The 27,453-nt window shown below is 44.5% G+C and overlaps 1 protein-coding gene across 4 annotated transcripts; it reads left to right on the top strand.

The window, feature by feature from the left end:
• Positions 1 to 856: 856 nt before the first annotated feature.
• Positions 857 to 27,216, top strand: LOC139554716 (ras-related protein Rap-1A-like). Of its 4 annotated transcripts, none has more exons than XM_071367786.1 (8): positions 857 to 993; positions 7,337 to 7,425; positions 8,016 to 8,084; positions 8,558 to 8,614; positions 8,814 to 8,954; positions 19,571 to 19,714; positions 19,838 to 19,961; positions 26,388 to 27,216. In XM_071367786.1, exons 2-7 carry the CDS (start codon positions 7,369 to 7,371, stop codon positions 19,925 to 19,927), a joined length of 558 nt encoding a protein of 185 aa, XP_071223887.1. In that variant the 5' UTR covers positions 857 to 993; positions 7,337 to 7,368; the 3' UTR covers positions 19,928 to 19,961; positions 26,388 to 27,216. The 4 variants fall into 4 exon arrangements, with proteins under 4 accessions (XP_071223887.1, XP_071223900.1, XP_071223908.1 ...); XM_071367799.1 differs by having other exon boundaries at positions 19,838 to 19,965; XM_071367807.1 differs by lacking the exon at positions 26,388 to 27,216 and adding an exon at positions 20,408 to 20,656.
• Positions 27,217 to 27,453: the final 237 nt, after the last annotated feature.

Genomic DNA, 27,453 nt, shown 5'->3' with positions numbered 1-27,453 from the left:
AAGAGACTGCTATCTCAGCCTGGAGAACTCTCAAGGCATAAAGCCATAAAACCTAAAACATGTCACCCTCTAGAGGGCAGTATACACTAGATATCCTGAAAGAGTTGTCCATGTCTCACAGTTTTCTTTTCAGTGAACATTGAAGGCCAGGGGTTGTTGGAGACTAACTCATGTGAGCATTTTTCTTCCTTCATTTACACAAAACACAAACCTGTCCTCAGCTACAGGAAATCTGAAATGGGGTTCGGGAAAGGCAATGCAGCCCAATAACAGTTGGGGAAAAATGTTTCTGTTCTTGGAGGAGCATGATAGAAAGTTGTCAGTCACCGCTGTCACATGCCATCTCCATTCTATCAAAAACTTTAACATGCATCTGCACACAATGTGTGGGTGTGCCTCTAACTCTTGCACCAATTTGACTGTATTGTCAATGTTCAAAACGAGCTTGGTTCACACAGTCGGTTACATAGGTGCCGTGACCCAGTCTGTGAGGAGGAAGTCAAAGGAGGGTCAAACTAACAGAGATGGTTTGATAATAAGGTTGACATATTTGCTTAAATGCTTTTTGCCGAGTTTACTGATTGGGTTTGCCAGGGACTGTCATGGGCCAAGGGGCCATGTTGATGATAAAAAAAAAGATCCGTTTTTGTTCTTTATATGGCACATCCACTGCTACCACAAACGGAACACGCGCAACATTTCACATTTTCATTATAAGAAAACCGAGAAATAGTTAGGAATGATGTCTCCTGCGCACGGGGGCCGGACCGGGGATATCAGAGACGCAAAAGGAAGCGAGACATCCCACTTTCTCATTTATTGTTTCAATGGAAGTCAATGACCCAAGTAAACGTTGGTTTCTATGGAAGAGACACCCCTTTAAGTAGACAGGAACTGACACATTTTTTCCTATGGTAAATGGCCTGAGTGAGCCATCTTCATTTATCCAACGTCTTTGGATATACACAGACTGGCGGAGTGGAGCGAGAAACGGTGAGAGTAAAAAGGCTTACTTTATTTGGCCGTCAAAAAGCCACCCGCGCAACAAAATGTCGGCGCAACAATTTTATGTAAGTTAGAAATAAAAACATGACACATTGTCAGTGAATATGCTGCATTTAGCTACTGAGATGAGGAATTTAAACACCCACTAGAAGCTGTATGCAGTGCACTCCCATTTTAGTCAAGGCCAGGCGGAAGGGCAGGTAGCTAAGTCAGTAGCTAGCTAACTATAGGGTTGTGGAAAACATATGTTACTAGATAAGATGGCTAACAAACGTGGAATGTATTTAAAATATAACTTTATCCAAAGATGTGTACTATAGTTTATATTTTGTATTGTGTACAGAGGCACATGAATGCACGGAGCTACAGTTAGCTACGTTAACTCGTGAAGCGTCGACCAATCATCTGTCGCTAACAGTTTGCTAACTATTAGCGTACTAGCAAGCTATTAAGCTAGTTAGGTAACATTAGCTGGCATTTGTATTTTGAATTTGTTTTAGACCTACTTGAAGGCTACGACACAAGTGTACTTTCTAGTTACCGTATGTGTATCTAACGTTCGTTATGTATTAATTTGAGTTAATCAAGTTTATTCTAAATAGTTAGCTACCGTTAGTTTGACTTGCGTCAACTGTTCGCTAGTTAGAGAAATTACCTTGTTAGGTGTTGATTGTTAGTCTGTAGTACTTGACTTGTTAGTTAGCTGTTTGTCCGCTCATGGGATGTTAACTGACCACGGTGCAAGAGGCCAGATCATAGCATCATAACAATTTTGTTTAGGTTGACATGTGGATGTCTGTTGGTTCTCCTGTTGTAGCCAAGATACTCGCTGCTGTAAAACAGCTAGGGGGGTGTCACTGGCAGGGATTACAAATGAATGGGTTGCTGCACTGTCCCTTTGGAAAACTATTTCTAGAGCGCATTATTTCAACATCTCTAAATGGTTAAACTAGGGAGAAATGTGTCATTATTGAACAAATCTGTACGTTTACTATCATGTTAAATAAAGATTAATTAGATATTAGAAAATAATTAAATGTATAGTATATGCTACTTTCCATGATGTGGCCAGTATGTTTAACTACATTACGCAAACTGGCGTTTTGACCACATCGAATTGGGGGGAATCACATATCCCTTTTACCTCAGATTGGTGATGTTAGAATAACAATTTATAGTGAACACAATGACACAATATAAATAGTTTAAAACAGATCAATATATTTGGTTTTGTACTGTTGATTTTGTCAAACGCGTTGGGGGTCGCAGATCTTAGAACTCAGCTATTATTTTCTTTCTCACGGCACTGATCATTTGGGTCTGTCTCTCTAAAAGTCGCTGGCCACACACCAGTACACTGATTTGACAATCAAACTATCGCTTAAATAGCAGCCATTGTGAATCGTTTTAGTTAACAGGAAAAATATTTCTTCCCCTTTCCATGATGGCAGACTCCTGAAATCAACACCCACCATTCCAAAATATAGATATAAGCTTTCTACAAGTCCTCATCTAACCAATCATATATAGGTTATTGTGGCCTTTCAATAGTGTTAGTTTAACCCTTTAGACCCCAATATAATTCTAGGTTGCTGCTGTTGAATACCGAGAATGTAAGATAATAGAGAGAGAGGAGCAACAAATAGGATACAATTGTAATCAGGAACATCTCACGCTCTCTTCCTTCCTTTCTTTTTCTCAACCATACACATACTTTCCTCCTAATAAGGGGTTTCATGATACTGTTACACGCCTCCCATTACACACACACACACACACTCCTCCAATCAACTCTTGCTTTCTTGCCCTGACAGACTAACTACAGAGTTAGGCAATGTTAGCTGATTAGTTACGACGCTGGGACAGTTTCCAAATTAATTGCATTGGTAGAAACAGGACAAAACAAGCAACTTGTTTGATGGCTATGTAAACAAATATCTAATTCATCATACTGCGCGGGCATCTACTACCCTAACACGACAGCTAAGCTGTCAAGTAATATCAAAACAAGCCAATGTATAAGCTATGAATATATCCACCCAGCAAACATGACAAACCATAACCTAAGCCCAACAGATAAACACAAATTACTTTAGCCTTCATTTCGGTGGCTGGTTAGCTAGTTGTCTTTGTGGCTAGCTAGTGAAAGTGACAGCTGAGGCAGCCCAAATTTAACTCTACACACAACTTTTCTTGCCTGACAGACTAGCTATGAATATGAATTACATTGGTAGAAACAAGACAAAACGACCAACTAGTTAGCTGACTATATACATCTAATCACTGCAACTATTTCCATGAGACAGAGGGCAATCATTTGAGCTCCACCGCTGACGCGCTAGCCTGTACTAATTAATTTATAGAGAGGCTGTCGACTGCCGCTATGAGGTCTGAAGGTTTAGCGCTACAGCCCCAAATGTTTACCCTGTTCAGCATGATATCAATGGAAGTGATTAACATAAAACGTTTTCCATTACACTTACTGCGTTGGTGACCATTTGAATAAAAATGCTGTCTTATACAAATGGTCCTCTAACCAGTGATGAACACATTAATCCCGGCCTCCTAGCTTTGGGCCTGTAACCGAAAGGTTGCTGGATCAAATCCCTGAGCCGACATGGTAAAATTCTGTCGTTCTGGCCCTGAGCAAGTCAGTTAACCCACTGATCCCCGGGAGCCGTGGATGTCAATTAAGGCAGCCCCCCCACACCGCTCTCATTCAGAGGGTTTGGGTTAAATAAGGAAGACACATTTCAGTTGAATACATTCAGTTGTACAACTGACTACGTATCCCCCTTTCCCTGCATTTTTTTTGAGCTGTGTTTATTTATTTTTTACCCCCTTTTTCTCCCCAGTTGCGATCTTGTCTCATCGCTGCAACTCCTGTACGGACTCGGGAGAGGCGAAGGTCGAGTGGCGCGCGTCCCCTGAAACATGACCCGCCAAACCGCACTTCTTAACACCCGCCCGCTTAACCCGGAAGCCAGCCGCACCAATGTGTCGGAGTAAACAACGTTCAACTGACGAATTCAGCCTGCAGGCGCCCGGCCCGTCGCAAGGAGTCGTTAGCACATGATGAGCCAAGTAAAGCCCACCGCTAACCCGGACGACCCTGGGCCAATTGTGCGCAGCCCTATGGGACTCCCGGTCACGGCCGGTTGTGACACAGCCTGGGATCGATCCTGGGTCTGTAGTGACGCCTTAAGCACTGCGATGCAATTCCTTAGAACGCTGCTCCACTTGGGAGGCCAGAGCTGTGATAGTTTTAACAGGACATGCAACCTCATCTCCCCCTCTCAAACAATTGATTTCAACTTGGCAATCGATGAGTGAATGACAAAACAGTGTTGCATTTCTCTCTCTGTTTTGAGGATCCCTGTATCTAAATGTAGCTGACTGTGTTCTGCAGGTTGTCCTCTAACCGCTAATGTACAAATATCTCCATTTTCCATGTGGTTTTTGAGTTGTGGTAGTTTCAACTGGCAGTTTCACTCAGTCAGTGATTACATCAGCAGTTTGCTTAGACCCTATCTGACTCAACTCACGACGGTTACTACCAACAGTTGTTGCAGCTTTGGTTTAAATTCAATTAATGACTTGCCCAGAGTTTAGAGTGGAGGTTGCCCTCAGCCTCATCATCAACACTAAAACCTCTAGGCCTGCCGTGAGCCCAGAAGATAGTCACCACATTAGAATGTAGCCGAGACGACAGAGAAGGACATCTGGGCTAACGCTTCAGACAAATGTTTCAATGTTAATTTATGCTAATCCTGTTTTTCACAGGATTACCATGGGACTCTTCTCTTGTCAAAAACAAAGGGCCAGTATGGAATTGTGCAAATAAAAACTAGCTCATAATAGGATAGATTCTCTGCTCATCTAACCTTGTGATTTTGTCTCTCTGGCTGATGCTGACTGTGTGGGGTATTTTTCTGTAATTTCCTGACATCTTAGTAGGGGGATTTCAGGGTGGAGTTGTTTGAATGAGTAATAATAGAAGACGTGACCTTATCGTGGCAATTTGAATAATATCAGTTTGTGTAGATTTTGGCCATTCTTTAGCACCATTAATTCCTGAACCACAAGTGGTTGACCATAATTCTTCTGACTCCAACCGTATTCAGTGCTAGCTTTGCAAGCAGAGGGTAAGAGGGGCGTGTAATGAACAGATACTTGCTATGTAAGTGCAAAGTGGTGCCTCAAATTATAGGAGTGTGGTTTCTACTGGTCTGGAGAGATAGAGGAACCTGCCAGTCAGTGTGGTGCTGAGTCAGTGTCAGGCGCAGTGACAGCTTCACTATCATTGTCACTGGATTACCAGCAACATCATAGGAAATCCACCCCACTCCAAATAGCCTGCTGAAGTCTAGGCTAAATGTCAGAGTACCTATCTACTACTACAGTGTGGCTATTAACGAAATTTGAATTCTGTCCACCAATAATCTGTATACTGTTTTGACTCATTTGTGACATGGCTAAGTCATTGTCTCTGTCTGTGCAACTCGTCTTCCCAGTTTAAGCCTTACATGGAGACATACCTCTGTCCATAGATTGAGTTATATGTTGGTGATGTCATGGTTTCAGCATGTTTGTGGTGCGTGGCTCACTCATTATTTCTTCGTTACTTTGAGGGGAAAGACTGTTTAGCAGTGGAGGCTGCTGAGGGGTGCCACCAATTAAGGTGCCAATTAAGGTGCCACCAACCTCCTGTGCTCTTTAGGCTATTTGTTTTGTGATGAGAGAAATATTGAGGATGAGTAGAGCGGGAGGGAGAGAGAGATTGAGGTTGTTAAATAGATGTCCTTACATGGCCTGCAGTGCACGTGTGTGCAGTTGAGGGACTTCAGTAGGTCGTCCCAGTATGAATGCTGGGAGTGCAGTCAGGAATCATCAGTACTGGAGCAGACTTTCTTATGATTATCTATGCATAGTGACTTTACCCCTACCTACATGTACATATTACCTCGATTAACCTTTACCCCCACACATTGACTCTGTACCAGTACCCCCAGTATATATATATATTACTGTAATTTATTTAGTAAATTTTCTTAACTGCATTGTTGGTTAAGGGCATGTAAGCAGTTCACGTTAAGGTCTACTACACCTGTTGTATTCGGCGCATGTGAGGAATTACATTTTATTAGATTTGGTCACATCTATTTGAAAGTAGGCGTAGTTGTAGTTGACAGTTTTTCACCATCATTTGAACTGAAGAGTTTATTACGCTACCAGTGACTTTAAATCCACATCTTCAGCATGCCTCAGGGATAATAATCCTAATAGCTAAGTCTCTGTCCTCTGCTTTTAAAAAGATTACAGTTTTCGCATGGCTCATGAGGACTACGATGTGTGGAACAGAAACTCCACTGACGGGTAGACTGTTTCTTCTCAGAAGTGCGTAGGTGTGTGTGTGCGCTTTTGCTTGCTCTCGCCCCTCCCCCCCAAAAAAACGTACCTCCTGTATGGTGAGGAGGATTAGTCTCTCCTTAAATGATTGATTGGTCTCATATCCAATGAGACTGTCTGGTGTCGGGAGCTGAAGGTCAAGGAGCTTCCTTCCCCTCAGTGTTTAGCCCTAGAGGGCTTGTGCTGTCAAAAGAAGGACACGAGGAGCATCCCAGATGGGCGGTGTTGTGGTTCTACATTGACAATAAATAAGTATACATTTATTATTATCATCTTGTGCGCACACAAGGCCCAACTAAAACTTTACTTTCGCTTTTAACCCAACCCCTCTGAATTGGAGAGGTGCAGGGACTGTCACGTTGGATGCCCAGGGAGCTGCTGTTGTGAGCGGTCAACTGCCTTGCTAAAGGACAGAACTAAAGATTTTTCACCTTGTCGGCTCGGGATTCGAACTAGCAACCTTTCAGTTACTGGCCCAACGCTCTAACCGCAAGGCTATCTGCCAACAGATTTTGCCAGCTAGCCTCTTCGCTTTACTTTAGCAGAAAGATAGGCCTGCATATAGACCCAGTTGTCAAGCCCATGTGACGTACGGCAATGGATTTCAGTTACTGTATTCATAAACTGAATCTTACAGGGTGTGCTGCCTGCATGCATAACGGCCAGATGGTTGTGTCATAGGAGCAGGCGGCCTAAAATCCAAGCCTCTCCATTCACACCCACAGCTGGTTTGTGTTAGCTAAAGGGTGGGGTCATCTGGGGTCATACTCCTCACCACCTCTGCCCTGGAGCTCCACTAATGGGGGTTCCCATTGTTATGTTGCTACTTGTCCCAACCATGCTAAATTCGGGAATTACTACGATCTTACTGGGAGAACTCTGTTTTACAATACTTTTCTGTCTCTTTCTCTTGTCTGTGCAGACTGTTGGGCTGTCCCGTGAAGAGATCTCGCCATGCGTGAATACAAGCTAGTGGTGCTAGGCTCGGGAGGCGTGGGCAAGTCCGCTCTGGTGAGTATTTTACTCTGGCCCCGACCACTCTGTTCCTGCTACTGTTGCCGCGATACGACGATACCAGATTTTCCTTGGTAAAAAAGAAAGCATAAAGCAGACTAAACTCTCTGGTCCTTTGAAAACCCACTGTGTGCTATAGCTAAACAGATGTGAGTCTGGGTGACAGCATAAAGCTGTCTGCTTAGTGCTCAGTCCAGCTGTCCGTCTTTTATCTGTGTACCAACTAGCTCCCGAGTGGCGCAGAGGTCCAAGGCACTGCATCTCAGTGCAAGAGGCGTCACTACAGTCCTTGGTTCGAATCCAGGCTGTACCACATCCGGCCGTGATTGGGAGTCCCATAGGGCGGCGCACAATTGGCCCAGCGTCGTCCGGGTTTGGCCGGGGTCAGGCCGTCATTGTAAACAAGAATTTGTTCTTCACTGACTTGCCTGGTTAAATAAAGGGTTAAATAAATAAATAAAAGCACAAGCCAGGGTAATTCAACTCTAGGCCTGAAGGTCCACAGCATCATGATTGTATATTCCTGCGTTAATGATGGGTTGTGATTTGTTGATCTGACTTGTTGTGGCCCGTGTCCTCTCTTACAGACAGTCCAGTTTGTGCAGGGAATCTTTGTGGAAAAGTACGACCCAACAATAGAAGACTCCTACAGAAAGGTATGTGTCCCGTAAGGGAGGAAGGGCCAGGAATAAGCTGATTGCTAGCAGCTGGTCTGTGCGTCAAAAACATGTTGTGTTGTGCTTTCTCTTCCTCTGTACCTCCTCTAATGTTGTGTTTTCTTCTCCTCTGTACCTCCTCTAATGTTGTGTTTTCTTCTCCTCTGTACCTCCTCTAATGTTGTGTTTTCTTCTCCTCTGTACCTCCTCTAATGTTGTGTTTTCTTCTCCTCTGTACCTCCTCTAATGTTGTATTTTCTTCTCCTCTGTACCTCCTCTAATGTTGTGTTTTCTTCTCCTCTGTACCTCCTCTAATGTTGTGTTTTCTTCTCCTCTGTACCTCCTCTAATGTTGTATTTTCTTCTCCTCTGTACCTCCTCTAATGTTGTGTTTTCTTCTCCTCTGTACCTCTAATATTGTATTTTCTTCTCCTCTGTACCTCCTCTAATATTGTATTTTCTTCTATTCTGCAGCAAGTGGAGGTAGATGGACAGCAGTGCATGCTTGAAATCCTCGACACAGCCGGCACAGTAAGTGAATGTTTCTCAGTCTGTTTTTATTAATAATTTCTCAGAACTACCAAGACTAGATAAAATGATCAGCAGCTGCTAAATGAATTTATAGAAAGGGATCACTTATGGTGAAATGAAGAGGCTTTGAGAGAAGGATAGAGACGTGTTGAACTATAATGACAGAGCGGAGCTTATGGTGTGTCTGTCCGTCCTACAGGAGCAGTTCACTGCCATGAGAGATCTGTACATGAAGAACGGTCAGGGCTTTGCCCTGGTATACTCCATCACAGCACAGTCCACGTTCAACGACCTGCAGGACCTGAGGGAACAGATCCTGAGAGTCAAGGACACCGAAGATGTGAGTATCTTCAAGAGATGATGTAGCATATCACCCAGTGTCCCCCTTGGTTTATAACTAGGACCCAGCTTTATTCCTAATCAGGTTACATGATCAGTAAAAACTCCTGTCGCTAGTTAAAACCAACCAGTATAGTTGCAACAGCACGATATAACATTTTCCCATAAACTAGTCTTTGCGGTGTAATCACAACTGAGCTCATACAGCAAGAATGAGAAAAGGAAATATAATACAATTATTATTGCAACCCCTCCACATTAACCACAGTCCCATGTCTTGGTATTCCTTGTGTTTGGAGTAGCATAGTGAGAGAACTGGCCTCAACAGATACTCTCTCAGGAGGAGGATGCCCTTTTTTGGTGATCTGTAGAATCCCTTTCCTCTCTAGCTCTCTCTTTTCCTCTCTCTTTCCTGTTCTCTCTCTCTCTCTCTCTCTCTCTCTCTCTCTCTCTCTCTCTCTCTCTCTCTCTCTCTCTCTCTGGGGGCGGGACTAAACTTTCTTTGTGTGCCAATAGGGCCCCTGGACTTTGTTGTGATTGACTCTTTTCATCGCCTTTTGCTCTTTGTTCCCAACTGGCTTGCTGTTCCGTGGGGTCTGGCCCGAGGCTTTGTTTCCCCCCTGGCTTGCTGTTCCGTGTGGTCTGGCCCGAGGCTTTGTTTCCCCCCTGGCTTGCTGTTCCGTGGGGTCTGGCCCGAGGCTTTGTTTCCCCCCTGGCTTGCTGTTCCGTGGGGTCTGGCCCGAGGCTTTGTTTCCCCCCTGGCTTGCTGTTCCGTGGGGTCTGGCCCGAGGCTTTGTTTCCCCCCTGGCTTGCTGTTCCGTGTGGTCTGGCCCGAGGCTTTGTTTCCCCCCTGGCTTGCTGTTCCGTGGGGTCTGGCCCGAGGCTTTTTTCCCAACTGGCTTGCTGTTCCGTGGGGCCTGGCCCGAGGCTTTGTTCCCAACTGGCTTGCTTTTCCGTGGGGTCTGGCCCGAGGCTTTGTTTCCCCCCTGGCTTGCTGTTCCGTGGGGTCTGTCCCGAGGCTTTGTTCCCAACTGGCTTGCTGTTCCGTGGGGTCTGGCCCGAGGCTTTGTTTCCCCCCCTGGCTTGCTGTTCCGTGGGGTCTGTCCCGAGGCTTTGTTCCCAACTGGCTTGCTTTTCCGTGGGGTCTGGCCCGAGGCTTTGTTTCCCCCCTGGCTTGCTGTTCCGTGGGGTCTGTCCCGAGGCTTTGTTCCCAACTGGCTTGCTTTTCCGTGGGGTCTGGCCCGAGGCTTTGTTTCCCCCCCTGGCTTGCTTTTCCGTGGGGTCTGGCCCGAGGCTTTGTTTCCCCCCCTGGCTTGCTTTTCCGTGGGGTCTGGCCCGAGGCTTTGTTTCCCCCCCTGGCTTGCTGTTCCGTGTGGTCTGGTCCGAGGCTTTGTTCCCCCCTGGCTTGCTGTTCCGTGTGGTCTGGCCTTGAGGGTGTGGTTCGATGTGGCAGTTACTGATGTTTGTCCCCCATGAGACCATAGGAACAAAGCCAGTATCACTTCCTCAAACTAGTCAGAATGAATCCAACATAACTAAAGGAATTTGTAATAAATTGACGTTTTTGACAAGGTTTTGTGCACACAAATTTACATCTACCTAAGGTGTTTAGTGCAATATTTATCAAGTAAAAAAACAAATTCCAATCCGCTGGGCAGGGCCCGGTTTCTCTAAAACGTCTTAAGACTAAGTTCATCGCTAGAATCTCCGAGGTCGTTTTGGGAAACAGCATTATTAAAGAGCCACTGAACACGCCGATTGGCACATCTGTTTTTCTGTTGCTCATTAGGAACAAAATCATTTCAGTCTTGGTGTGTTTGCTGATAGATTCCCATTTGGATTGTCCTCCATATGACACTGTAGACGCGGAAGCCTAATTCACTTCCTCAAAATCCCCAGAATGAATCTAAGAATACTCAAGAAATCTGTAATTTTGACAAGGAAGTTTACTGTTTCAGTTGTGCAATTTCATATCTAACTGAGGTGTTTGGTGCTGTGTTTCTCAAGTAAAAAAATGGCCGACATGTTGTCTTATGTAAACAGTCGGAGCTGCTGGGCAGGTCTGTCTCACTGTCTATGCTACTGAATTGAGAGCTCTCACAGCAGCTGTTCGCCCCATGTTAGTGGACAAATGGACATCGTCAAATCAAAACCCAACCTTCATTTACACGTTGTGACGCATGGATGTTCAAAACTCCGTTTTAGATGAGTCTGGCTTCATGACCAATTGTCCTATTTACATTTTGTAGTCAACATTTACACAAATAGCTGTTTCTGACTTGTATCAATGCCACATAGGGATTTGTGTTTTTTAAAGGCAGTCGCTCTTTAACGTTGCACTTGAAAACGCTCGTAATCTAACACCTGCTTCAGACCACTCGTAGAACAGCTAAGTTCTACGAGACGCATGTGGCAGGGTCTACTGGAAATGACGGACTACAAAAAGAAATCCAACCACGTCACGGACACCGACGTCACGCTTCCAGACAAACGAAACACCTTCTTTGCACGCTTTGAGGATAATACTGTGCCACTGTCGTGGCCCGCTAACAAGGATCCCCCCCCCCCCCTTCTCCATGGCTGACATGAGTAAAACATTTTAAACGTGTTAACACTCGCAAGGCTGCTGGCCCAGACGGCATCCCTAGCCGTGTCCTCAAAGACGACCTGACGCAATTGCCATCACACTGCCCTATCCCATCTGGACAAGAGGAATACCTATGTAAGAATGCTGTTCATTGTCTACAGCTCAGCATTCAACACCATAGTACCCTCCAAGCTCATCATCAAGCTGGAGGCCCTGGGCCTCAACCCTGCCCTGTGCATTTGGGTCCTGGACTTCCTGACGGGCCGCTCCCAGGTGGTGAAGGTAGGAAACATCTTCACTTCGCTGACCCTCAACACTGGGGCCCCACAAGGGTGCACGCTCAGCCCCCTCCTGTACTCCTTGTTCACCTATGACTGCGTGGCCATGCACGCCTCCAACTCAATCATCAAGTTTGTAGACGACACAACAGTGGTAGGCTTGATTACCAACAACGACGAGACAGCCGACAGGGAGGAGGTGAGGGCATTTGGAGTGTGGTGTCAGAAAAGAACCTCTCACTCAACGTCAACAAAACAAAGGAGATGATCGTGGACTTCAGGAAACAGCAGAAGGAGCACCCCCCTATCCAGATCAAAGGGACAGCAGTGGAGAAAGTGGAAAGTTTTAAGTTCCTCGTTTACACATCACAGACAAACTAAAATGGTCCACTAACACAGACAGTGTGGTGAAAAAAACGCAAAAGCACCTCTTCAATCTCAGGAGGCTGAAGAAATGTTGCTTGTCACCCAAAACCCTGACAAACATTTACAGATGCACAATCGAGAGCATCCTGTCGGGCTGTACCACAGCCTGGTAGGGCAACTGCACCGCCCTCAACCGCAAGGCTCTCCAGAGGGTGGTGCGGTCTGCACAACGCATCACCAGGGGTAAACTACCTGCCCTCCATGACACCTACAGCACCTGATGTCACAGGAAGGCCAAAAAGATCATCAAGGACATCAACCACCCGAGCCACTGCCTGTTCACACCGCTACCATCCAGAAGGCGAGGTCAGTACAGGTGCATAAAAGCTGGGACTGAGAGACGGAAGCTGTTTTTCAATCTCAAGGCCATCAGACTGCTAAATAGCAATCACTAACTCAGAGAGGCTGCTGCCTACATTGAGCCAATCACTGGCCACTTTAATAAATTGATAACTAGTCACTTTATACAATGCTCTCTAAATAATGCCTCTTTAATAATGTTTACATAACTTACATTACTCATATCACATGTACAGTTGAAGTCGGAAGTTTGTGAAAAACTCAGTTCCTGACATTTAATCCCAGTAAAAATTCGCTGTCTTAGGCCAGTTAGGATCACCACTTTATTTTAAGAATGTGAAATGTCAGAATAATAGTAGAGAATGATTTATTTCAGCTTTTATTTCTTTCATCAAGTTCCCAGTGGGTCAGAAGTTTACATACACTCAATTAGTATTTGGTAGCATTGCCTTTAAATTGTTTAACTTGGGTCAAACGTTTCGGGTAGCCTTCCACAAGCTTCACACAATAAGCTGGGTGAATTTTGGCCCATTCCTCCTGACAGTGCTGGGGTAACTGAGTCAGGTTTGTAAGCCTCCTTGCTAGCACTCGCTTTTTCAGTTCTGCCCACACATTTTCTATAGGATTGAGGTCAGGGCTTTGTGATGGCCACTCCAATACCTTGACTTTGTTGTCCTTAAGCCATTTTGCCACAACTTTGGAAGTATGCTTGGGGTCATTGTCCATTTGGTAGACCCATTTGCGACCGAGCTTTAACTTCCTGACTGATGTTTTGAGCTGTTGCTTCCTACCTCATGATGCCATCTATTTTGTGAAGTGCACCAGTCCCTCCTGCAGCAAATCACCCCCACAACATGATGCTGCCAACCCCGTGCTTCACGGTTGGGATGGTGTTCTTCGGCTTGCAAGCCTCCCCATTTTTCCTCCAAAGATAACAATGGTCATTATGGCCAAACAGTTCTATTTTTGTTTCATTAGACCAGAGGACATTTCTCCAAAAAGTACAATCTTTGTCCCCATGTGCAGTTGCAAACTGTAGTCTGGCTTTTTTTATGGAGGGTTTGGAGCAGTGACTTCTTCCTTGCTGAGCGGCCTTTCAGGTTATGTCAATATAGGATTCGTTTTACTGTGGATATATATACTTTTGTACCATTTTCCTCCATCTTCACAAGGTCCTTTGCTGTTCTTCTGGGATTGATTTGCACTTTTCTCACCAAAGTACGTTCATCTCTAGGAGACAGAATGCGTCTCCTTCCTGAGCGGTATGACGGCTGCGTGGTCCCATGGTGTCTATACTTGCGTACTAATGTTTGTACAGATGAACGTGGTACCTTCAGGCGTTTGGAAATTGCTCCCAAGGATGAAGCAGACTTGTGGAGGTCTACAATTGTTTTTCTGAGGTCTTGGCTGATTTTCTTTTGATTTTCCCATGATGTCAAGCAAAGAGGCACTGGGTCTGAAGGTAGGCCTTGAAATACATCCACAGGTACCCCCCCCCCCCCACAATTGACTCAAATTATGTCAATTAGCCTATCAGAAGCTTCTAAAGCCATGACATCCTTTTCTGTAATTTTCCAAGCTGTTTAACGGCACAGTCAACTTTGTGTATGTAAACTTCTGACCCACTGGAAGTGTAATACAGTGAAATAATCTGTCTGTAAACAATTGTTGGAAAAGTTACTTGTGTCATGCACAAAGTAGATGTCCTAACCAACTTGCCTAAACTATAGTTTGTTAACAAGAAATTTGTGTACTGGTTGAAAAACGAGTTTCAATGACTCCAACCTAAGTATGTAAACTTCCGACCGTAACTACTGTATTTTATACCATCTGTTGCACCTTGCCTATGCCGCTCGGCCATCGCTCATCCATATACTTACATATTCTCATTCACCCTTTTAGATGTGTGTGTATTAGATAGTTGTTGGGGAATTGTTAGATTTAATGTTAGATATTACTGCACTGTCGGAACTAGAAGCACAAGCATTTCGCTACACTCGCATTAACATCTGCTAACCATGTGACCAATACAATTTGATTTGAGAAGTGTCATTAGATGCTTTGTTTTTGCCCTCCTGCATCACTTTATACACAGGAGATCTCTGCTAAACACGGAATCATTGTTTATCCATCTCTATAACCTCCTATAACTTCAGAACGAAGTTGACTATTGGACAGTCTGAGATGTGGCTCTTTCTTTGCAACTCTGCCTAGAAGGCCAGCATCCCGGAGTCTCCTCTTCACTGTTGATGTTGAGACAGCATTGTACAGGATCTTCAGTTTCTTGGCAATTTCTCGCATGGAATAGCCTTCATTTCTCAGAACAAGAATAGACTGTGTTTCAGAAGAAAGGTCTTTGTTTCTGGACATTTTGAGCTCGTAATCTAACCCACAAATGCTGATGCTCCAGATAGTCAACTAGTCTAAATGAGGCCAGTTATATTGCTTCTTTAATTAGCACAACAGTTTTCAACTGTGCTAACATAATTGCAAAAATGTTTTCTAATGATCAATTAGCCTTTTTAAAATGATGAACTTGGATTAGCTAACACAACATGCCATTGGTACACAGGAGTGATGGTTGCTGAAAGTGGTCCTGATAATGAGCCGTTTCTAGCTACAATAGTCATTTACAACATTAACAATGTCTACACTGTATTTCTGGTCAATTTGATGTCATTTTAATAGACAAATTTGATTCTTTCAAAAACAAGAATCTGTAAGTGACCCCAAACCTTTGAACGGTATTGTAGGTATTCACAACTGAGTCACTCAATACTTTGTAGAAGCACTTTGCATTTTGACAGTGATTACAGCTGTTTTTCTGGGTAAGTCTCTAAGACTTTTCCACGCCTGGATTTTGCAGCATTTGCCCATTATTCTTTTGAAAATTCTTAAAGTTCTGTCAAATTTGTTGTTGATCATTGCCAGACAAATACAGCAAGACCTGAAAATAGTTAAGTCAAAACTGTAACTCGGCCTCTCAGGAACATTCACTGTCTTTTTGGTAAGCAATTCGTGTAGATTTGGCCTTGTGTTGCAAGTTATTGTCCTGCTGAAAGGTGAATTAATCTGCGTCTGATGAAAAGCAAATGGAACCATGTTTTGCTCTAGAATTTTGCCTGTGCTTAGCAGCATTCGGTTTTATTTTTTATCCTGAAAAACTCCCCAGTCATTAATGATTACAAGCATACACATAACGTGATGCAGCCACCACTTTGCTTCAAAACATAGAACGTGGTACTCAGTAATGTGTTATATTGGATTTGCCCCAAACAACACTTTATATTCTGGACAAAAAGTGAATTGCTTAGCCACATTTTTAGCAGTATTACTTTAGTGCCTTGTTGCAAACTGGATGTGTGTTTTGGAATATTTTGTACAGGCTTCCTGCTTTTCAATCTGTCAATTAGGTTAGTATTTTGGAGTAACTACAATTTTGATCCCTCTTCAGTTTTCTCCTATCACAGTCATTAAACTCTTAACTGTTTTAAAGTCACCTGTGCGGTTTCCTTCCTCTCCGGCAACTGACTTAGGGAGGACACCTGTATCTTTGTAGTGACTGGGTGTATTGATACACCATCCAAAGTTTAATTAATAACTTCACCATGCTCAAAGGGATATTCAATGTCTGCTTTTTTTATTTACCCATCTATCAATAGGTGCCATTCTTTGTGGTTGAATCTGTATTTGAAATTCACTGCTCGACTGAGGGACCTTACAGATGTGTGGAGTAGAAGAGAAGGTAGTCATTTAAAAAATAATGTTAAACACTATTGCACACAGTGAGTCCATATAACTTATTATGTTACTTGTTAAGCACATTTCTACTCCTGAACTTATTTAGGCGTGCCATAATAAAGGGGTTGACTACTTATTTACTCAAGACATTTCAGCTTTTAATTTAATTAATTTGTAAAAATTGAAAAACATTGTTCCGTGTTGACATTAATGAGTATTGTGTGTAGTTCCAGTGACAAAAACATCTCTAATACATTTTTAAATTCCGTCTGTAACAAAACAAAATGTGGAAAAAGTCAAGGGGTGTGAATACTTTCTTAAGGCACTGTATACAAAGATGCTTCAAATGAAACCCGATACGACAGCATTAAAATATGAATAGTTTACAGTATGCTATAGGCCCATTTTATTCTAATTGAAATACATTTCATGTTCAATAAATTCTATTTCGCTACTGTCTAATTTGTCATGATGTGTGCAATGACGTGCCAAATCGGTGATGTCTTGCATTTTTGTTGGGTAAGCTTTAGAATAAGCTGCCTCAATATTTGCAGCCATATTGTTGTTAATATATCCATCGTCAGTATTGTGAAATAATTCTTAAGGTAAGATTTGAATTGAGAAAGCTGATCTGAGAGAAGTGCTTTCTTTTCCCCCTGATCCTATCAGTATCGACACGTGCTCCAACAACGCACTTAGCGACAGTTCTCTCTGTGAGCTTTTGGGAAAAGCACGTTACATCTTCGGCCGTTGTAGGAAAGATGCATCGTTAAAACCTTTGCAAGCCTAAATTCCATCGGAAAAATGGGTCCAAGTCTGTTTCACTGTCTGTGTGTTCTGTGGCAGTATTGGATAGAGTTGTGTATCCTGTGTTAGTGGGAAAGTGAGCATTTTTTAAATCAAAACCCAACCCTCAAGTAATTCTCACTTACAAACCTCTGTTTTGGACGAGGCTGACTTTATGACCAAAATTCTCCTATTTACACTTTAGTCAATTTGCCTTTTTTCGGGGGGGGAAACCACAATAAATGTTTCTGACTAATATCAATGCCGATCAGATCAGTTTATTGCTTTCAGTTGCATTTAAAGCTTTTTTAGACTGTTTAATCTTTCATTGCCACTTGCAGGAATGCATGACCAACGGAAATGCTTTCTGTTTTTTTTCCTCTCTCGAGTCGATGGATTCTTGGTTGAGTTAGTGAGTCCAGTACTGCTCCAAGTGCTTGATGAGAATGCCACACACCATTTACTACCACAGGGTTGGAGAATGTGGAGACACTGAGGGCTCATGGTCTAGCCAGACTCGATTACAGACACTTTGTCCACAGAGAAGACAAAAGCTACAAAACAGAGAACACAGCAACGCTCTGAAATAGGTGCTTAGATGTCCCACTATAATAAGCTTTGAGGAGTCTTGGTAGGATTTGTTAAAGGCTAAATGTGATACAATGTAACCATACGATTTATCAAAATGCAATTGCAAGTGTTTTAATCAGTAGATAATTGACCAGTGCAAACCTGGCCACTACAATGAACCTGGACACCACAGGCCATTTCCTAACATTTAAACCAGTCTCATAAGGTGGTGAATGATGTGATTGGCCCAGTGAAGGCTCTTCTCTCATTTGTATTTCCTTTGGTCACAAAACTTACTTATGCAAGAGATCTTGTGACTCCTGCTGTCTAAGCCCTCGTCTGTTCAGCTGGAGTAGTAGGCTAATGCCTGACTTGTGATTTCTCCATGTGTGAGTCTTGGACACGGGCAGCTTAACGTGCCTGTCTCCATGCTGCTGACTGGGGACATTCTACAGCTACATTCCTCCCTCTGGCATTTGCTAGCCTGGAAATGCGTACCTTCGGTTCCACTCGCACTCTAGGGAAACCATCGCTCAACAGCCCAGTCTGAGAGTTTGTTTGGATTTGAAACTTCAGCACTACCTCTATGGGGCTGGTCCAAACATCTGCTTCCTGTCGTCTGGCCTACAGCCCTGTGAGAGAGGGCACTTTATACCACCCTGAGTAGGGTGAAGCTGCCCCCAAATTCTGTTCTTGCATTCCTGCAACAACTGCTCCTCTAATGCTTAAAGTTAGGATCTGGGAAGGAAGAACCTAGACCTATGCTTATATATATGCTATATATATATATATATATATATATAGCAACTTCTACGTAGAGCTGCTCTTTCTAGTAGAGGTGTGAAGGTCTAAATGAAATTGGGATTCTTAATGTTAAGAAAAACCCCTAACCAATTATAATGATATTTTTTACGTAGATGCAGAAAGTAAACAGTGGGTCAGTTTCCGAAACAACTAAGAGTGTTAAAGTACGAGGCTCAACTTCTCCACTGTTTTGGTGCCCTGGCTACCACGCTGTGAACAGCATGAAGCAAACACGTGCACGTGCGCAGATACTGGGTGACAGCCAAGTGTTGCATCTCCCTCATCTCAGTATCCTAGACTGTTCATTGATGACAGCCCCAGACATTCCAAGCCAAGGAATTGCGAGGTACAGCCTTTGATTGCTGATAGAACCGTGCACTAGGCCTTTCTGTCTGCCTGCCTGCCTGGTGGCCGAACTGCCTATATTGTCCCCCTCTCTGTTCCTCGCAAGTTCGCTATGAAAGATGCAAGTGTTTAGTTGCCGTACTTCAAAGAACATAATCAGTCTCATCCATTCCAAAAATACTGAATATTAGGAGTCATCTTGACACACACATGGGAGTCGACGTGCAAGGAGTCGAGGAATCCATTATTTTGGAATTGACTCTCCACTACTACATCATCGTCCATTAGCAGTTGGAAAAATGTCAGAGAAAGGCAAGCGACAGCAGTGAAGTCCTGTATGGCAACACTTTGAGAAGTTAAATGAGAAGGAAATGGCAACTTTGCGAGGTGACTGAGGTACAGTAGTGGTAGTACAGGTGCAATGCTTAGCCATCTGAACGAGATGCACCGTGAGACCCAAACCATTATACACACACACACAGCCTGCCATGGTATCATTCTCTGCAGCAGCTGGAGCATGGAATTAAATGTAAACACAGAGAAGCAGGCAGGAAGCTGATTTCTATCCTGCGGGGTTGTCATAGTTTCCGCTTTTACCTACCTCCCTAGACAGCCAGAACAAACGGTCAGGATGTGTCTGAAAGAGACTCTCTCACAGACACACACATCCATGTGTTTTTCATCTGGTCCCAGTGAAATGCTTCAGTAACATTTTGATGTTATCCCCTGTTCTCTTCTCTCTCTGTGTCTCTGTCTCATCCCTGTTCTCTCCTCTCCCAGGTGCCTATGATCCTGGTGGGTAATAAGTGTGATCTGGAGGATGAGCGGGTGGTGGGCAAGGAGCAGGGTCAGAACCTGGCCAGACAGTGGAACCACTGTGCCTTTTTAGAGTCCTCCGCAAAGTCAAAGATCAACGTCCTCGACGTGAGTACTTATAATCAAACTGCGGACCAATGATTCAAATGATGATGCTAAAGGACTGGATTTATACGGCTAAATTGGGCTTTTTAATGTGTCAAAGCACTAAACAATGGTATTGCCCTGCAGATCTTCTACGACTTGGTCAGACAGATAAATAGTAAAACGCCTGTGGAAAAGAAGAAGGCGAAAAAGAAATCAAACTGTGTCCTGCTCTAAAGGTCCCCTCCACCCTGCAGCAGCTCTGAGCCAGGTGGGTAGGTAACTAATACGCTCCTCTAATACCCTGACGGGTACACCTCCGGCCTTGCTGCTCGGCCTCCGGCCTTACTAGAAGGAGCACAAACCCCTTCTCAACTCACAATACGGACACACAATTTGGGATTTGTTTGATCAGTAGTTTATACACGCTTTATTATTGATTTGAATGGCTGCTACTACAACTCTGGCAGTACATTGTCTTGTCATTGATGGAGTTGATATGGCCTGAGAGCATTCATGGAGAGTTGACTGCTCCCTGTCATTAGAGCTGGAAGGAAACGGCTACATCTGCTGGTAGCCTGGTGTGACTGTGTCCACATGACTGTACATACTCATGTCCATATTGCTCAGTCTTTATCCAGTTTGTAGGGTAGTCGTCAAAGCAGAAAGGTCTGGGACTATGCTACAGTAACTGTAGACTGTGTTTCATCTGTTCAGTCCCACAGTGAGGGGTCCCAGCCAGTCCAGCAGCCCCCAGGCAGTGTCTGTCCCCTCTGTCCTCGGCCGGCCACGCCGCCAAGAGCACTGTACTGGCACTAACGGGATTACAGACCCACTGTTCAGACTACAGGAGCTGCCAGGCTGGGATAGAACAGCAGAGCTGGGAGGGCGGTGTCAGGCCCCGTAGCTCTCAGGCTCGTCTAAAAACAACCCCTACAGTAATCCAAGATGGCGAAGCAGTCGGACGTGTGTTTGTATTGTCCTGTATTGTCCTGTCGCGTGTAAATAGTAAATAGTAAATAGTCTTCGTATTTTTCGTATACATTTCGTATATATTTTAATTTCACTTTCCATCTAGGAACTGAATATACATTCCTACATTCCGCCTCACCCAATGTGGTACGGACCTGCTATTTTTTTATACTTTAGAACCGTAACCCCAAGCAGAAGCTAGCCAGATAACTAGCTACTAGCTAGTAGTCAGTTAGCCACTGCTGCGGTCTTCACCCTCAACTCGGACACAGCCAGCTTCAATACCGGGCCAATACCTGCCAGTCTGCAAGCGCGATATCAACCCAGAGCATATAGGACTGCTTTTTCTCTACCACATCACCGGATTCCTGACGCAAGCTCTGGACAATTACACCGTATCATCACAGCTAGCTAGCTGCAACCGAGTGGCTACTACTGGCTAACACCTCTGTCCCGAAGCAAGCACCAGTTAGCCTTGAGCTAGCCTCGAGCTAGGCCCATCTGCCGGCTAGCTGCAAGCGCGATATCAACCCAGAGCATATAGGACTGCTTTTTCTCTACCACATCACCGGATTCCTGACGCAAGCTCTGGACAATTACACCGTATCATCACAGCTAGCTAGCTGCAACCGAGTGGCTACTACTGGCTAACACCTCTGTCCCGAAGCAAGCACCAGTTAGCCTTGAGCTAGCCTCGAGCTAGGCCCATCTGCCGGCTAGCTGAAGAGCTAGCGCCACTGCCACTGCCACGAAGCTAGCACCAGTTAGCAAACACAATTCTACAATTCACAACCTCTCTTTCGCCATCGCCATCTGGCTTGGATTCTCTGTCGACACAACCACGTCTGAGCAGACCCCCTCCGTCTGAGCAGACCACCCCCCGGGCTACTAACTTTAAACGCCGCGTGCTAGCTTAGTGGAGGCCTCCTCTGCTCCATCTACGGCTGCCCCCTGGACACTATGATCACTTGGCTACATAGCTGATGCATGCTTGACTGTCCATTAATTCACGGTACTCCATTCTGTTTATTTGTGTTTTATCTGTCGGCTCTGTGCTTTAACTCAGGATCTGTGTGTAGTTAATCCGACCCTCTCTGCCTAGTCGTCGCCATTTTTACCTGTTGTTGCTGTGTTAGACTAGCACCCTGTTATTGCTGCTGTTATCTTACCTGTTGTTTTAGCTAGCTCTCCCAATCAAGACCTGCAATCACTTTATGCCTTATTGTATGTCTCTCTCAAATATCAATATGCCTTGCATACTGTTGTTCACGCTAGTTTTCATTATCATTGTTTTGGTTTGCAATGGACCCTGTAGTTCCACTCTCCGTACCTCTGATACCCCCTTTGTCCCACCCCCCACACATGCGGTGACCTCACCCATTGAGACTGGCATGTCCAGAGATACAACCTCTCTTATCATCACCCAGTGCCTGGGCTTGCCTCCGCTGTACCCGCGCCCCTCCATACCCCTGTCTGCACATTATGCCCAGAATCTATTCTACCACGCCCATAAATCTGCTCCTTTTATTCTTTGTCCCCAACGCTCTAGGCGACCAGTTTTGATAGCCTTTAGCCGCACCCTCATCCTACTACTCCTCTGTTCCTCGGGTGATGTGGAGGTAAACCCAGGCCCTGCATGTCCCCAGTCACCCTCATTTGTTGACTTCTGCGATCGAAAAAGCCTTGGCCTCATGCATGTCAACATCAGAAGCCTCCTCCCTAAGTTTGCCTTACTCACCGCTTTAGCACACTCTGCCAATCCTGATGTCCTTGCCGTGTCCGAATCCTGGCTTAGGAAGGCCACCAAAAATTCTGAGATTTCCATACCCAACTATAACACTTTCCGTCAAGATAGAACTGCCAAAGGGGGAGGAGTTGCAATCTACTGCAGAGATAGCCTGCAAAGTTCTGTCATACTTTCCAGGTCTATGCCCAAACAGTTCGAACTTCTAATTTTAAAAATTAATCTCTCCAGAAATAAGTCTCTCACTGTTGCCGCCTGCTACCGACCCCCCTCAGCTCCCAGCTGTGCCCTGGACACCATCTGTGAATTGATCGCTCCCCATCTAGCTTCAGAGTTTGTTCTGTTAGGTGACCTAAACTGGGATATGCTTAACACCCCGGCAGTCCTACAATCCAAGCTTGATGCCCTCAATCTCACACAAATCATCAAGGAACCCACCAGGTACAACCCTAAATCCGTAAACATGGGCACCCTAATAGACATTATCCTGACCAACCTGCCCTCCAAATACACCTCTGCTGTCTTCAATCAAGATCTCAGCGACCACTGCCTCATTGCCTGTATCCGCCACGGGTCCGCGGTCAAACGACCACCCCTCATCACTGTCAAACGCTCCCTAAAACACTTCTGCGAGCAGGCCTTTCTAATCGACCTGGCCCGGGTACCCTGGAAGGATATTGACCTCATCCCGTCAGTTGAGGATGCCTGGTCATTCTTTAAATGTTACTTTCTCACCATATTAGACAAGCATGCTCCGTTCAAAAAATGCAGAACCAAGAACAGATATAGCCCTTGGTTCACTCCAGACCTGACTGCCCTCGACCAGCACAAAAACATCCTGTGGCGAACTGCAATAGCATCGAAGAGCCCCCGCGATATGCAACTGTTCAGGGAAGTCAGGAACCAATACACGCAGTCAGTCAGGAAAGCAAAGGCCAGCTTTTTCAAGCAGAAATTCGCATCCTGTAGCTCTAACTCCAAAAAGTTCTGGGATACTGTAAAGTCCATGGAGAACAAGAGCACCTCCTCCCAGCTGCCCACTGCACTGAGGCTAGGTAACACGGTCACCACCGATAAATCCGTGATAATCGAAGACTTCAACAAGCATTTCTCAATGGCTGGCCATGCCTTCCTCCTGGCGACTCCAACCTTGGCCAACAGCCCCGCCCCCCCCGCTGCTACTCGCCCAAGCCTCCCCAGCTTCTCCTTTACCCAAATCCAGATAGCAGATGTTCTGAAAGAGCTGGAAAACCTGGACCCATACAAATCAGCTGGGCTTGACAATCTGGACCCCCTATTTCTGAAACTGTCCGCCGCCATTGTCGCACCCCCTATTACCAGCCTGTTCAACCTCTCCTTCGTATCATCTGAGATCCCCAAGGATTGGAAAGCTGCCGCGGTCATCCCCCTCTTCAAAGGGGGAGACACCCTGGACCCAAACTGTTACAGACCTATATCCATCCTGCCCTGCCTATCTAAGGTCTTCGAAAGCCAAGTCAACAAACAGATCACTGACCATCTCGAATCCCACCGTACCTTCTCCGCTGTGCAATCCGGTTTCCGAGCCGGTCACGGGTGCACCTCAGCCACGCTCAAGGTACTAAACGACATCATAACCGCCATCGATAAAAGACATTACTGTGCAGCCGTCTTCATCGACCTGGCCAAGGCTTTCGACTCTGTCAATCACCATATTCTTATCGGCAGACTCAGTAGCCTCGGTTTTTCTAATGACTGCCTTGCCTGGTTCACCAACTACTTTGCAGACAGAGTTCAGTGTGTCAAATCGGAGGGCATGTTGTCCGGTCCTCTGGCAGTCTCTATGGGGGTACCACAGGGTTCAATTCTCGGGCCGACTCTTTTCTCTGTATACATCAATGATGTTGCTCTTGCTGCGGGCGATTCCCTGATCCACCTCTACGCAGACGACACCATTCTATATACTTCCGGCCCTTCCTTGGACACTGTGCTATCTAACCTCCAAACGAGCTTCAATGCCATACAACACTCCTTCCGTGGCCTCCAACTGCTCTTAAACGCTAGTAAAACCAAATGCATGCTTTTCAACCGTTCGCTGCCTGCACCCGCACGCCCGACTAGCATCACCACCCTGGACGGTTCCGACCTAGAATATGTGGACATCTATAAGTACCTAGGTGTCTGGCTAGACTGCAAACTCTCCTTCCAGACTCATATCAAACATCTCCAATCCAAAATCAAATCAAGAATCGGCTTTCTATTCCGCAACAAAGCCTCCTTCACTCACGCCGCCAAACTTACCCTAGTAAAACTGACTATCCTACCGATCCTCGACTTCGGCGATGTCATCTACAAAATAGCTTCCAACACTCTACTCAGCAAACTGGATGCAGTTTATCACAGTGCCATTCGTTTTGTTACTAAAGCACCTTATACGACCCACCACTGCGACCTGTATGCCCTAGTCGGCTGGCCCTCGCTACATGTTCGTCGTCAGACCCACTGGCTCCAGGTCATCTACAAGGCTATGCTAGGTAAAGTGCCGCCTTATCTCAGTTCACTGGTCACGATGGCTACACCCACCCGCAGCACGCGCTCCAGCAGGTGTATCTCACTGATCATCCCTAAAGCTAAAACCTCATTTGGACGCCTTTCCTTCCAGTTCTCTGCTGCCTGCGACTGGAACGAATTGCAAAAATCTCTGAAGTTGGAGACTTTTATCTCCCTCAACAACTTTAAAAATCTGCTATCCGAGCAGCTAACCGATCGCTGCAGCTGTACATAGTCCATCTGTAAACTACCCACCCAATTTACCTACCTCACCCCCCATACTGCTTTTATTTATTTACTTTTCTGCTCTTTTGCACACCAGTATCTCTTCTTGCACATGATCATCTGATGATTTATCACTCCAGTGTTAATCTGCTAAATTGTAATTATTCGATTTATTGCCTACCTCATGCCTTTTGCACACATTGTATATAGATTCTCTTTTTTTCTACCATGTTATTGACTTGTTTATTGTTTACTCCATGTGTAACTCTGTGTTGTCTGTTCACACTGCTATGCTTTATCTTGGCCAGGTCGCAGTTGCAAATGAGAACTTGTTCTCAACTAGCCTACCTGGTTAAATAAAGGTGAAATAAAAAAAATAAAAATAAAATAAAAATCCATACCTACCCGTAGGTGTTTAAGTCTGAAGGAATTGGAGTGAGCAATATGGTAATGTCTCTGATGGGCTTGGGGAACATCTGCCATATTTCCTGTTCCTCTCTGGTCCCTTCAGTTCTGAACGCTTAGGGCAGTTGTCTCCATGTCCCTCTACTCACTAACACCTAGCCCAGCTTCTTTACCAAGCTTGCCTTGCCTCCACGCCTAATGGACTATATAGCCTCGTTATTGTTATTTCCTTTTTTTATTTAGCAAATTTTTCATACTTTTTAACTCTGCATTGTTGGGAAAGGGCAGGTGACTAAGCATTTCACTGTAAAGTCTACACCTGTTGTGTTCGGCGCATGTAAAACTAGATTTGAATGAAAAGCAGGAATATGCACTGCACCAACTGGCCAGGAGAGGGCAGCACTTCAAATCAAATCACATTTTATTGGTCACACACTCTTAGCTGATTTTATTGCGGGTGTAGTGAAATGCTTGTGTTCCTAGCTTCAACAGTACTGTAGTATCTAACAATTCACAACAATACACACATCTAAAAGTAAAAGAATGGAATTAAGAAGTATATAAATATTAGGACGAGCAATGTCGGAGTGGCATTGACTAAAATACAGTAGAATAGAATAAAGTATATACATATGAAATGAGTAAAGCAGTATTTAAACATTATTAAAGTGACTAGTGTTCCATTTATTAAGGTGACCAGTGATTCCATGTCTATGTATATAGGGCAGATAAATATCACTTGCTAGGTGATATAGTATAGGACATTTCCTTGAATGAAATCGAAAGTTTTATGTACTCCATTAATCCTCTCTCCACCTATAGAATGCTGTAATGAAGAACTGTTGCCCAGATTGGACCCGTGCCAGCATTCTGACAGCCCCGCCTCCCCCATCAGCCATAAACAGTGACGACACAAATAGCCGCCTGCTGATTCGCTAGTATCAAGATATCAAGGCAGGATACAAGGAGAGAGAAGACTGGTGTCTATCTCACTCAGACTTCTCTGATCTGACATCAGTGAGCCCTGAAGGACAATCTTCATTTCCCACATGTTGAACCACCATAAACTCTCTGAAAGTCTCTGAAATGTCAATGGTCTGGCCAACCGAGAGCCCCCTCCTTTTTTGAGAGTTTAAAAACGATTACCAACGAAGGGGAAAAAAGACTTCAGTATTTTACATCTTTGCAATATATCGTATTTGAAGACATGGAAGTTGACTTTAGTTGTATGAGTATAAATATCTGCAGACAGCATGATCACATCTGGTATTAAGTGTAGTAAGAACTTTCAAGTGGAAGTAGCAACTTTTTATAGCCATACACCCATTTCCCCGTGCCAGTCGTGTCAATGGTGGACCATATGTATTTTGGTTTCGCTTAACTCCATGGACTTTCTCTTCTGCAAATATCTCTGTGACTTAATTTTATACTCAGTCACTGGGATTTCATAGTTCCCGTAATATATTCTAATGCCATTTTTTGCATAATAATGCTTGAGAAAAGGTATTTTATAGAAGAAATATGGGGGGGAAGGATTAATTTCTGTCTCTTGAAGCTGAAATATATACTAAACCAACTTTAATAATGCTTCTTGTGTTTTTGTCAAATGATGTTCCAGCTTTTATGGATTATTAAATTTAGTACATTTTAATTATTTTGGTCATTGTATTTTGTGGATTTAACACATCTGACTTAATAATCATACAGTGTCATGTAAAACCAGCTCTATGATAATCATGGGGTTAAATCGGATGTGTACAAACTAAGTGGAATGTTGTTCCACCACCAACGATCAGCAAACAGTTGCACAGTGGCATTTCAATACAAAGCTATATGTCACTTAATTGCTCCCCCAATTTGCTTGGCAAATCCTGTGTCTGCAACAACC

This window comes from Salvelinus alpinus, chromosome 2 (genome assembly GCF_045679555.1).
Source record: "Salvelinus alpinus chromosome 2, SLU_Salpinus.1, whole genome shotgun sequence".
NCBI classification, from domain to species: domain Eukaryota; kingdom Metazoa; phylum Chordata; class Actinopteri; order Salmoniformes; family Salmonidae; genus Salvelinus; species Salvelinus alpinus.
The sequence above is the reverse complement of the archived record's forward strand: the minus strand, read 5'-3'. Positions and strand labels throughout refer to the sequence as shown.

Coding starts and splice junctions, on each gene's coding strand:
- LOC139554716 (XM_071367786.1), top strand. CDS start 7,369: ATGCGTGAATACAAGCTAGTGGTGCTAGGCTCGGGAGGCGTGGGCAAG. Junction 8,955..19,570: donor GAGTCAAGGACACCGAAGAT/GTGAGTATCTTC, acceptor CTCCTCTCCCAG/GTGCCTATGATCCTGGTGGG. Junction 19,715..19,837: donor CAAAGATCAACGTCCTCGAC/GTGAGTACTTAT, acceptor ATTGCCCTGCAG/ATCTTCTACGACTTGGTCAG.